Here is a 13,047-nt window from a genome sequence, read left to right on the forward strand (position 1 = left end):
ATATTTTTTGACACAGTGACCAAGAAGGCCCAGCAGCGACTCCACTTCCTGAGGGTGCTCAGGAAGAACACACTGGACAGTAAGCTGCTGGAGACTTTCTACAGAGCCTGCATTGAGAGCCTGCTGACATACAACATCATGGTGTGGTTTACCAGCTGCACTGAAGCAGAGAGGAATAGGCTGCAGAGGGTGGTGAAGACGGCACAGAAACTGGTTGACCGCCCCCTCCCCACCCTGGTTGACATCTACAACTCTCGCTGTCTCAGCAGAGCAAGAAACATCACAGATATTACACACCCATGCCACCATCTGTTGCCCTCAAGAAGGCGCTACAGGTGCATCAATTCCAGAACTAACGGACTCAAAAACAGCTTCATCCTCAAAGCTCAAACCATGTTGAACTCAAACTAAAACTAATCCCCTCCCACTGCCAGTGCTATATTTTCGTTTATTATTCTCACCACCTGTCTTGTTGTTTTAACACCTACCTATTTATTCTGTTATTACATACTATAATATATAAATAATTCAGAATATAAAATAATGAATGCAATATGCACTTCAGCCTCCACTCAGGATCTGCTTGTATGTGGCCCGTCTTCCAAAACCTACGTGCACAAGTAGTTTGAGTAGAGCTACTGATCTTCATTACCTCCCTGCTTGATGACCTCTTATCATGTATGGTATTATTTCATGATCTTTAAACTTTTTAATGTTGTCATCAGTTAACTTCATTCAAGTACCGTTCAATTGTGGACGTTCGTAAATTTTGGTAGGGGGCGGAGAAAAGCACAGATTACTTTGCAGATTACTTTATGAATTGAAAGTTTGATAAATACGACGTAAACCTGGGTATCACAGCGTTCGCTATCTTTGTCCATGGCGTATGTTCGCAAATGTATACATCTGGCCCAGAGTGTTTACCTGACGGGATACAGTGTGTCTGTGGGACAGAATTGCTCGGTCCTGCTGGTGCGGATGCAGTCCCTTTGCTTCCGTCTGGAGCAGAGCCAGAGTCCAGAGACATGTCACCGGCCACCATGCTCCCTGGAGGAGGCCAAGAAGGACCTACGCTTCCTCATGCTGCGCAGGTACCCCAGGTGAGGCAGCGGTACACACACATGCAGTCATACAAGCACTCATATCCTACTCCTAGCTATAGTCTCCTCTACAATGTAGCTTACATGTTAGCTTCAATGTGACCATTATTTCCCAACTATTAGCCGAGGTTTATACATTGCTTTTGAAAAAAATTCTTCCGCTATGAGGTTAATACACGGGGGCAGTTAATATGGTATTAATATGGTTTTGGTTTTTTAACTTGCATAAAACACTGTCCTGAGGTTTATACACAATGCAGCTAATACACAGGAAATTACTGTATACCGGTACTGTTTATAAAACAAATAAATATATAGGGGGATCAAATGTCCCCATCTGGTCCTACAAATCATTGGGTTGCAGAATTATATTTAAATTATATTTATTAGCAGCTTTTGTAGTTCCTTTTTGGTCTTCTTTTTGTTTTTCTTTTTAGTTTCATCCACGTCCTCATCAGTGTTAACTCCATAAGGTTATATTCTCCATTATAGAGGTTGAATTTGATTAAGGTGATGTTCAGTAATAGTTCAGTAACATTTTTGCACACTGAACTTGAATCAGTATGCAAAAATACATTTTATAAAACATGTACATTTTATAAAACAAATATAAATATAGGGGGATTATACGTTCCCATCTGGTCCTTAGTGGTCCTACAAGAATATTTGAAAAATGAATAAAGGAGTATCAGTGAAAATCACCAGAAGTCTGGCTTCTGGTTTTGGTTTTATTAATTGTTGATGATGGTCCTCGTCCTTGTCTGTCCCGTCTGCTGCTGTCCTACCACACAAAACCTCCTCCTAGGGACGGAGCGTTTGTGAATCTGTAGGGCACTCCAGAAACAGGCCTCTCACTCCGCCTCCTCTTTCCTGTCTCCAGCGTCCAGCCTCCATGCTCTCTCCTTCTCTTCCTTTTCATTCGTCCATCTGAAGTGAAACAAATTGGAGAGGCATTTTATTAAAATTAACTGCTGAACCATTTTGATGTTTTAAATGTGAGCTCACTTTTTACATGGCCCACTTATTGCTCAAGTTGGGTTTTGGTGATGCAAGGCCATTTCTTACACCCAATGTGAGCAAGTATTCTACTCACCCAGAGTCGAGTCCACTTTATATAGGAGACTGTCCAGCACGGCTTCTCCTTCATTTCTCTCTGATTCAGGGATCTCCAACGGAATAGTTGATGTCTCTTTGTAATCTTGGTTGTCCAGGTCAGTTTTGCCGTGCTCGACTTCCTTTAGCTCATTTATTAGGAAATTTTGTAGTTCCTTCTTCCTTTTGTATTTCCTTTGAGCTTCATCCACGTCATCATCAATGTAAACTATCAAAGCCTCCAGTTCATTGAGGGCAGATAGTATATATTCAGGGGTATCCATGGGCATAGTGTAGTCGTTATAAGCCCTATTTTCCAGTCCTTTTTTGTTGTCCTCGATCTTCTTCAGCTCCTTTATGAGGAGCTTTTGGAGTTTCTTTTTGGTTTTCTTTTTAGTCTCATCCACGTTCACGTCAATATTAACTCCCAAAGCCCTCAGTTCTCTTTTTAGTTCCACCAGTCCATATCTTTGGACGCATCTCTTAATTTTTTTTAAGTCTTCATCCTGCCGTGCTGCCAGGCAGCAGGCTAAAAACCAGCAGAACCACATTAAAATCAGATCGTCAGAAATCACAGTTTGAATTTCAATATTAAAAAAATTGAAACCAGCCAACATCTACACAAACTCAAGCAAAAGTGAACACAAATTCCAGTTTACCCTGTGCTATGTTCTATGACATCATGATGTTGCCTAGCCACCTTTGTGATCCTAAACGGAATGGTATGATGTAGATGTAAATCAGGGGCCTCATTACAGAAAGCAAAGATTCTAGAAAGGAGCTCTAGAATCTTTGACAGAAACTTTAACTATGAAATCCTATCTTATCTCAGTTTAGGATGGCATTTAGGATTTTTGGTATTACAGAAGCATGTTTCCTAACTGCATTTAGGAAAAAATCCTATCTGAACTTAAGATAGGAATTACAGGCCATTACAGAACCATCCTAACTCAAGAATTTCCTAACTTAGGATGCCACAGACCCTGTCCTAAATTCAAAATAACTGCCAAAACTGACTGCAAGTGTTGTTGGGTTGTTGCCTAGCCTATGATGAGGAACATGACTGTTAAAGCATATTACAAATAAATAGCCTAAGTGAAAACTTTGACAAGCAATATACAATGTTTAAGCTATGTGTTTTAAAATAATTATAACAAATACATATTAATCATTATAACAGAATATTAATGTATTATTTATCATTATTAGCCTAATATATTTTTGTTTTCCCTCTTTTTATCCTGCACATCAAATGAATCAACATTGACACACTCTCTTGCTTTCTACATGAATATAGGCCTAACTATTTCTCTCTGATATTATGGTTCCCATTTTAGATAATTCGAGTCACACGGATGAGAGAGAGTCTGTGTGTGTGTGTGTGAGAGAGAGAGATGATTTGAGGAGTATGTGTGTATGTAAATTCATCAGTCATTAATGCCTTCATAACATCACGGCTTGATTACTGCAATTCCCTCTACCTACAGTAGGTCTCCCCCTATCACTGTTGTCGTGCCTTCAGATGGTCCAGAACGCAGCGGCAAGGCTGCTAACTGGTACCAAAAAACTGGAGCATATTACCACAGTCTTAGCCTCCCTTCACTGGCTCCCAGTTCATTTCAGGATCCAATTTAAGATTCTGCTCATGTTTTTTAAAGCACAAAATGGTGTGGCAACAATCTACATCTCTGACCTCATACACCCCCATTCAGCCCCCAGGTCTCTATGTTTGTGGGAGAGTGAACGACTAGGTGTGTGTGGGAGTGTGTGTGTGTATGAGTGAATAAACAAGAGAAGAGATTCTGTATAGATTGTGCAGAGTATTTGAAACTCATTAGTGTCTAAGTTGCCACAATTGAAAATGTCAAGCAGAAGGGCCTGTATGAATGACTCCCTCCTCTTAAACGAGAGAGATGTGGAATATAAAATATTCAGGAGGATCCATAACAAAAATGATTTCTCCTGCATTGTTATTTCTCCTTTGGGGGTTTGAGGGGCTATATAAAAGAATAAGTTAACATTCATTACCAAATCAAAACAATTCTTCTCCTCCATTAAAATGTTTTTTTTTTTTACTATTTATTTTTTAAATTCAGTCATCTTGGCCCAATCCTCTCCTATGTAAAGACTCCAGGCAGTTATGGGAGAGAGGCAAGTCAGGCACACAAATGATTAAACTGATGTGTTTGTGTGTTTAGAGTCTCACTGGTGTTGAATGGAATGGGCAGTGCTGCGTTGGGACAAATGTTGGCTCAGTTAACCACATTTCATTCTTCATCACTGTCAACGGCATCATCATCGTCAGTGTTATATTCATGAGCGCTAACAGTGGCCTGCTGAATATTTATTATAATCATGAGACTCCACTCGACTGCTGCTGGAGATACCGGCACACACACAAGCATCTGCATCCTCATTGGTGGTTGCTGGCGGCGACGTTTGTGACATGGGAGCAGATGACTGGAGCAAAAGAGAAAAAGAGAAAGAGAGAGAGAGAAAGAGAATAAGAGAGAGAGGGAAAGCAAATGTGCCAAAAATAAAGGGTGGTAGAGAGAATGAGAAAAAGAAGAGAGAAATAGTGGTAGAGTGAGAGGGGAAAGAGAGAATGAGAGAAAGCAAAAGAATGGGAGAAAAAGAGAGGGTGGTAAAGAGATGGAGACAGAGACAGGGAGAGAGAGAGAGAGAGAGAAGACAGAGAGGGAGAGAGAAGACCGAGAGAGATAGCGGAAGCTAATTGGACAAGCCCTGGAGAGTGTGGTGTCGCTCTCTCTGCCAATTAAAAGTTGTGGGTCTCCTCGCGCTGCTGTGGTTGCTGCCTCTATGGCTGTCGAGTCAGGGAGAAAGGCAGGAAACTTAGGAGGAAAAGTGCACAATCAGGGGAACACACAATAAATCTCTCACTCATGAATGTATGTCAACACACACACACACACACACAGTTAGTGAGTGCATGCACCCATATAAGGACCCCCTTTGTGCATGAGTGCTTGCATTTCTAGAACCTATACACACATATTCACTTACTCTCTCTCACAGGCACTAACACATCATTCTTGACCACACTGAAATGTACACACATAAGGACGATTTAGCTGGTACTTGTAAAAATGTTTATTTTTGTTCTTAAGAATAAAACATATTATAGCCATATTACATGTAGTGTGTCAGTCCAATTTAACTACCTCGGGAAAAAAACCAACCAATACAGATTACAGCTGTGAGTGGATTACATCAACATCACCACCACCACCACCATCATAATCATCATCATCATAATCACAATGGCAGACTTCTTCATCATCATCATTATCACAGTCATCTTCATCATCATCATCATCATCATCATCATCATCTTGGTAAAGATGGGGTCGTCATGTGGTGACCAGAACGAATAGAAACTACACAAAAGGGGGGGGGGGGGGGGGTCTACGAAAGATGAAAAGAGGGATAGAGGGATGGATAGAAAACACCATGAGAGGAGAGCAGTTGCTCCACACTCTGTTCTTAATCTGTACCTTCTTTTACTTTTCTACTCGCTTCAGTCATTTCAATTCTTAGTTTTACCTTCCAGGTCAAATGGCAAAGGGACCTTGGTGTGGACCACAGAGTAGAGGCGAGTGGCTGACTGATGGGGGGGGGGTAGAAAGTAGAAATGGCGGGATAGAAAGACAGGAGAAAGGAGGACGAGACTGAGGTAGCGAGGCAGTCATGGCTTCTGATTTCTCCAAACGTAGATCTAGAAAACTAGAGTGCTATATATAGAGAGAGATATGTATATGTGTGTGTGTGTGTATATATATATATATATATATATATATATATACACATACACATACACATACATATATATATATATATACACACATATACACACACACACACACACACACACAGGTACGGTACACACATACACACAAACGAGTCGACCTGGACTTGACAACATGTGGACTCTAGGATAGCTTTGCTGATAAATATACAGGATGCTTTTAAAATAGACTGTGGGTCTCTTTTGATTATCTTCACCAACACAAGCTGCTCAGGCACAGGTGGATTTAAACTCAGTAAAAGAGAGAACGTGTGTGTGTGTGTGTGTGTGTGTGTGTAGATGGGTGTATTTGTGTGAATGTGTGTGTGTGTGTGTGTGTGCATGTGTGTGTGTAAAAGAAGGGGTGTGAGATCCTTTCATGCGTGATTACTGATAAGACACCACAACATTTAAGGGCACACATGTCTGAAGCACACACAAACGTGTGCGTGCGCGCGCGTCCACACACACACACACACACACACACACACACACACACACACACACACTTGCTTTTCCACGCACACAATGGCAAATGTGGAAAGCTGCCTTCTCTATGTGCATGCCACACAACTGATCTGCAAAAACTCGCTTTCTATGAGGGTGTGTTGTGGGCATCTGTGTGTGTGTGGTGTGTGCCCAGATTAAAAAATGAAATAAAAATAGAAATGACATTCACACTCAAGGAGTACAGTACAAAGCCCAAACTCCTACTACAACCAACCCCCTACATCACAAACACACACACACGCGCTCTCTCACACACACACACACACACACGCTCTCTCACACACACACACACACACACACACACACACACACACACACACACACACACACACACACACACACGCACACACACGCTCTCACACGTACAGTTGCATAGAACACACAAGAGGGGAATTGTTTTTCTTGTTTTTTTGTTCAGCGTGCAGTTGTGTTAAGTCTTAACGTCTCGTTAGAGTTTTTCAGTCGGTGTTGTGTGTGTGTGTGTGTGGTCCAGTGAGGGTCCTTTAAAGTCTTTGGGTCCGATCTCTCCCTCGCAGCTGATTGGTCAAACCGATCTCTCCCTCCTCTGATTGGTCAATCGGTAAGGAAAAGTGGTGGCGGTGACATCACACGAGTTTCGGTAGACAGTAGAGGTTTGATTAGCCCTCAGGTGCTCCTTACATGACCTGGATGCCAAAAAATAAACACACACACGGAGAGACACACACATTAACAAAAACATACAGAATTCCCTTTAACATACATTAGAATGTATAAGGATGACCACACAATTACCCTAAGCAATTCGACAAACTCATATGGACACAGAAGCAGGCGCACATGCACACACAGTATGCCATTTCTTACCTGAGGTCGTGCTGACATACTTGATGCTATGGGCAGAGAGGAAACCAACATTAAAATCAGATTAAAAACAGATTTCGGTTAAGGTTTGTGTGTTTGCATGTGCATAAAAAGTTAGTGGGTCTCTGTGTGTGTGTATGCTAACTGGCTGTGTTTGCGGATTAGCCTGTGGCTCATGCCAATTGCTATGGATTTTCCACTGAAGCTACTGATGAGCTTTCGACCCCTCAGATGCGCACGCACACACACACAAACACACACCATCACCAACACAAATGCATATTCAACTCTGGTTGGCTTTTGACCCTAAAATGCACGCAAACACAAATGCAAAACCAAAAACAAATACACAAACACACACACAAACAATATGCTAAAGCCACTGATGAGTTTTCGACCCTCCAATGTAAACTCGGCCTTAACCACTCAAGCACAATCTATTACATTAACTTTTACTCCAAGCAATGAAGCCCACTGTTTGCTATATCAATATGCTTGTGCTTGTGTGAGAGTGTGTGTGAGTGTGTGGGTGTGTGTATGCCGTCAATTCGAAAGCAAAAAAGTTTTAATACGAAAGTAAAGATTTGCAGGCGGATCAATCCTTACTTTCAAAACTGCTGAAAGGGTAGAGAGACAGAGAGAGAGAGAGAGAGACAGAGAGAGAGAGACAGAAAGAAAAGGAAATTGATGGGGAGTGTGTGTGTGTGTGCGTGTGTGTCTGTGAGTGTGGGACTGGTAAAAACAAGCAGCACACACAAACAGCTGGAATATGACAGAAACAGTGTGTGTGTGTGACAGAGAAAGTCAAATAGAGAAAGGCTTAAACAAATAGACAGACACAGAGAGACAGAAAGAGAGAGAGACGGCAGAGATAGATAACAACAACGTCAGATAGAGAGAGAGATAGACAGATACAGAGGGAGAGAGAGATAGACAGATAGAGAGGGAGAGAGAGATAGACAGATACAGAGGGACAGATAAAGATTGAGAGAGAGAAAGAGATTGAGAGAGAGAGAGAGAGAGACAGATAGAGAGGTAGTGGTTGTGAGATAAGAGCAGAGCTGTAGGTACGTGCTGCACGCTGTGATAGAGAGAGAGAGATGGATGGATGGAGGGAGGGGTGTACATACGTACCGCATGCCGGAAAGTTGTTATTTATCTGCTCCAATACGTCTGCCAGGTCTGAGCTGGAATCTGTACACACACACACACACACACACACACACACACACACACACACACACACACACACACACACAGTTAATCCTTTATCATTTTAAATGATCAATACTACAATTGAATTTATGTGTGTGCAAGGGAAATTAACATACCAGTGGGCATGTGCGTGTGTGTGCATGTTTGTGTGCATGTGGGTGTGTGTGTTTCTTCACCTGTGTGTTCGGGTAGTGACCCCAGCTCCTGCGGGAGAGAACCAGAAGGGGAGACCCCATTAACCCTGGAGTCAGGCTGGGAGAGAGAGAGAGAGAGAGAGAGAGAGAGAGAGAGAGAGAGAGAGAGGGAGGGAGGGAGAGAAAAAGAGGGAAGGAGGGAGGGAGAGAGAGAGAGAGAGAGAGAGAGAGAGAGAGGAGGGAGGGAAGGAGAGAAAAAGAGGGAGGGAGGGAGAGAGAGAGAGAGAGAGAGAGAGAGGGAGGGAGGGAGAGAGAGAGAGGGAGGGAGAAATAAAGGGAGAGGAAGAAAGAGAAAAAGCGGGAGAGAGAGACAGAGGGAGAGTGAGATAGAGAGGGAGAGAGGAGGAAGGGGGAGGGTAGTGAAAGAAAGAACAAATGAGATGTATAAAGGGAGGGGTGGGAGAAAGTGGGAGATAGGAGGAGGAGAGAAAGAGAAGAAGGGAGAGATAGGGTTGAATGTGGAGAGAGAAAGTGGGGATAGTGGTACGGAGAGATGGAGGAATGGAGAGAGTGAGAGGTGAATCAAGAAAAGGAGAGAAAGAGGGGAAGTGTGTGGGAGAGGTTCATTATTCAAACGTCTGGAAAAATAATTTCTACTGACACTGTTTTCTTGTTTTGGCTTCAAACAAAATTCAATTCTGAGTGAAAATCTACAACAAGAACATCAACCGTACCAGAATGACAGGAGTTACATAAATACAGACACATACACACACACACTCACAGGCATATTTGACTGAGGTTATGTTTGACTGAAACATGACAACATAAACAGGCACATCAAAGCAAGATTAAGCATTTAAATATCGGTTTTCGTCCACACACAGCCTAGATTTAACACCTGCTTGCGGTGTTTGCTGTTTGAAATTGAGTCCACTTTGTTTGATCAAAGATCTAAAAAAGAAAAAAAAACTGCATGCATATGAGTGTGCATGTGCCTGTGTCTCTGTCTCCGTGTATATATATATATTTACTATATGTTTACTATATGTTTCTCTGTGTGTGTGTGTGTGTGTCTGTGTGCTCCAGCGTATCTATTACAGATTCTTACAGACTCCACTCGCTGACTTTTATGCCATAGAACAAGACCTCTATATTCTAACCTGTCAAACCTCACCTAGAATAGCACATTAATAATGTATGGACACAAGCACTGCACCTCCCAGCTCTAAAACTGCCCTTATATGAGGCCGTCCTTCCACCTCTGGATGTAATATACCAAACATCAATAACTTCTCACCAGGATCCAGGACTAGGCCACTTTTCCTTTAACACTGCCCCAACTCAAATGTCAACAACTTTTGTCGACACCATCAGGGTCGAAGACTCACCTTTAAGATTGACTATTTAAATATCAACAAACTTCCAATCCCCTCTCAAGTGTCAAGAAACCTTCGTCAGAGGTGAGGGTTTTACTTTTAATATTCCTCCATTTAAATATCAACAAAAGTTCATATCACCAGGATTTGCAAACTGTGCCTTTAAGACTGCTCCACTCTCAGCATGAGCTGTTTATTGCTCCAGCTAGAGGTCTGAGTGGTTGAGGCGGCACTTAAACAGCTAATATTTATAGACAGCTGCTTGCTGCCTGCTGGCATCAATAACGATTTTCTTTCCCGGACGTTCAGGCTGGACCAAGTTTTGTTTTATTTCAGTGATTCTGTTCTGTTGTTCTGTTTTCTGTTGTTCTGTTGTGTGTGTGTATGTGTGTGTGTGTGTGTGTGTGTGTGTAAGTGTTTGTATATACAGAGTGCAGTGCATACAGCAGTTGTAGATGTTACTTTCTTATATGAACCATCTAAATTCATGTAAACCATATCAATTCTGGTGTTTGTTGTTCTGGTGTGTGTGTGTGTGTGTGTGTGTGTGTGTGTGTGTACGGTTTGGTACCTGATGCAGCAGCTGTCTGAGTCGGTGGAGTTGGGACTCCAGCTGTTTGTTGTGCTCCTCCAGGATGGTCATACGCGCCTCAAGTCGACCCTTGTGCTGCCGCAGCAACCGAGCCTCGGCCAGCAGGTCCGACTCGCCCCCGGGACCGGAACTGGAAATAGATCCGGAACCGGAACCACCGCTCCCGGGCCCCTCAGGGGACCAGGCGGAACCGGCCGGGGCCCGCTGCTGTTCTAACTGGAGGTCCTCATACTCGCGCTGCAGAACTCTGGAGAAGGGGTGAGGACGGAGGGATGGGGGGAGAGAAAGGCAGAAGAGAGGGATAGAAGAGGGGAGAAGGGAGAGAGTGAAGAGAGAGAGAGGAGGGTGGAAAGGGAGATTGAGTGAGAAAGAGAGCAAGGAGGAAGAAAGAGAGTAGAGGGGGAAGAGAGGCAAACAGGGGGAGGTAGAGAGGGAGAGAGATGAAAGAAAAGAGACAGGGCAAAAGAGGGAAGAGAGAGAGGGAGGGGAAATGGAAGGAGAGAGGGATGAGAGAGACAGGCAGAGAAAGTAAAGAGGAGGTGAGACAACTAAGGGATTAATTATTCCCTGGTGGATCTATCTTAAATAACTGCTGTGAACAGCCATCACTCATTCTGCCAACGGCACTTGGAGACTCCTTCTTTGGCTTTAACCAATGCAGCGGTTTTGCCAGCCACAACGGTGCCAATGACTAGAATGATAACATTCTTTACTTTCGCTATCCAGATAAAAATCCTAGATACAAATCTGTTTTTAAGTGAGATAGGCTTTATTAAGTTGTAATTTGGGGCTTTTTTTTTTTTTTAAAAAAGAACCTTTTACTTGATAAGACAGTAAAGAGAAGACAGGAAATGAGTGGAGAGAGATGGGGAGGTCTGGGAAATGACCTCAGGTCGGATTCGAACCTGCGTCCCTGTGGGCACTGAGCCTGTGTGTTGTATGACACACCAACACCACAGCTGTGCTACAACTCCCTCCTAAGAGTCAGGCTTCCCACTCCAAGTCAAATGTGACATTCCCCTGACTCATTTCCCTGACTATCATGAGCTAAAAAGCTGACATTCCATGACCTTGAGAAAACAAGCCGTAGCAGTGTTACGGGAAGCATCTGAATTAACCCAAGAGAGAAAAACACTACATGGAGAATATTATTTCTGATAAAATGTGATTTGATATAGGAAAACCATTCACATGGTGCAATTTTACCAACTTATGATTCTGATACCATCCTAGCAACATGCAAGATTTCGGGAGGATGGTATCCAGGATTTTGCTAGGAGACAGTGTCCAGAATGTTGCCAGGATGGTATCAGAATCTTTCTCTCTCTGACCCCGGGTGCTTTGGGACGTACCTCTGCTCCTCCTCCAAGCGTGAGATGACCCTCTGCAGCTCGCCTCTCTCGGCCCTCTCCACGGCCTGCAGGATCTGGGCGGGGCTCTGCAGTGCGGAGGCGGGGCTTACAAGGGACTGGGCGGGACTACAGGGCTGGCTGCAGGAGAGCCCCTCCCCTCCCAACGTCTGACAGTACTGCAGGATCAGAGCATGTTCCTCATCCCTACAGCCAGAGAGAGAGAGAGAGAGAGAGAGAGAGAGAGAGAGAGAGAGACATACAGAGAGAATGTGAGAGAGAGGGAGGTAGACATAGAGAGAGAAGGAGGGAGAGGGAGAGGGAGACAGAGACAAAGAGAGAGTGAGAGGCAGAGACATAGAGAGAGAGAGAGAGAGAGAGGGAGAGACAGAGAGAGAGAGAGAGACAGAGAGAAAGTGAGAGAGACAGAGGGAGGGAGAGACAGAGAGAGAAGGAGGGAGAGGTAAAGGGAGAGGAAGAGAGAGCTTTAATACTCTTTTATTCAACAACTGTCACATCCTCCCAAAGTTACATCATAACAAACAGGGAAAAGAGACTTTGATGTTTAAGGTTCCTTTTTTATCATTCAAAAGCAACAAGCAATAAAAATCAGCCCATATTAAACCCTCAGCCCACCCCACCCCCCAGCACACACACACACACACACACACACACACACACACACACACACACACACACACACACTAAACAAAACCAACAAACACAAAACAAACAAAGCAAAGTAGAAAAAACAATTTAAAGAAAAAGAGAGGGATAGAACAAGAGAGAAAATAGAGATATAGAGACAGGGAGAAGAGAGAGAGAAAAAGGGAGAGGAGAGCGAGAAAGAGAGGAGAGGGGTGTAAGGAGTGAGGAGGTGGACAGGAGAAGGCCAGAGTGAGAGGGAGAAGATGTTAAAAGAAACGGTCTGCATGGACACACACACACACAAACAAACTGTGTCTTTATCTCTCTCTTGCCCACACACACACACCCCTATCATGCACATACACACACAGGTCTCCATG

General features: G+C 43.4%; 2 protein-coding genes and 1 long non-coding RNA gene across 12 annotated transcripts in view; 1 reads left to right on the forward strand and 2 right to left on the reverse strand.

Moving 5' to 3' along the window:
• Nucleotides 1-1,813: 1,813 nt before the first annotated feature.
• On the reverse strand, nucleotides 1,814-2,808 carry LOC121712184. Its single transcript, XM_042096282.1, has 2 exons — nucleotides 2,194-2,808; nucleotides 1,814-2,027 (listed from the first exon to the last, which is right to left on the reverse strand). Exons 1-2 carry the CDS (start codon nucleotides 2,741-2,743, stop codon nucleotides 1,882-1,884), a joined length of 696 nt encoding a protein of 231 aa, XP_041952216.1. The 5' UTR covers nucleotides 2,744-2,808; the 3' UTR covers nucleotides 1,814-1,881.
• A 2,477-nt stretch (nucleotides 2,809-5,285) lies between these two features.
• Nucleotides 5,286-13,047, reverse strand: part of utrn (utrophin) — a 152,426-nt gene continuing 144,664 nt past the window's right edge. For 9 of the 10 annotated variants that reach the window (XM_042096223.1, XM_042096228.1, XM_042096225.1 and 6 more), the window contains 6 exons: nucleotides 12,023-12,226; nucleotides 10,650-10,917; nucleotides 8,742-8,817; nucleotides 8,485-8,544; nucleotides 7,354-7,379; nucleotides 5,286-7,172 (listed from right to left, as the gene is read on the reverse strand). In XM_042096223.1, coding sequence (XP_041952157.1) covers nucleotides 7,164-7,172; nucleotides 7,354-7,379; nucleotides 8,485-8,544; nucleotides 8,742-8,817; nucleotides 10,650-10,917; nucleotides 12,023-12,226 — 643 coding nt within the window. In that variant the 3' untranslated portion in view covers nucleotides 5,286-7,163. The remainder of the gene's footprint in view (nucleotides 7,173-7,353; nucleotides 7,380-8,484; nucleotides 8,545-8,741; nucleotides 8,818-10,649; nucleotides 10,918-12,022; nucleotides 12,227-13,047) is intronic. The other variant, XM_042096226.1, reaches the window with a different exon arrangement.
• Nucleotides 6,541-8,704, forward strand: LOC121712216. Its single transcript, XR_006032554.1, has 3 exons — nucleotides 6,541-6,628; nucleotides 7,469-7,471; nucleotides 8,685-8,704. It is a non-coding gene; the product is annotated as an uncharacterized LOC121712216 (long non-coding RNA).

This window comes from Alosa sapidissima, chromosome 6, assembly GCF_018492685.1.
Source record: "Alosa sapidissima isolate fAloSap1 chromosome 6, fAloSap1.pri, whole genome shotgun sequence".
Taxonomy (NCBI): Eukaryota; Metazoa; Chordata; class Actinopteri; order Clupeiformes; family Clupeidae; genus Alosa; species Alosa sapidissima.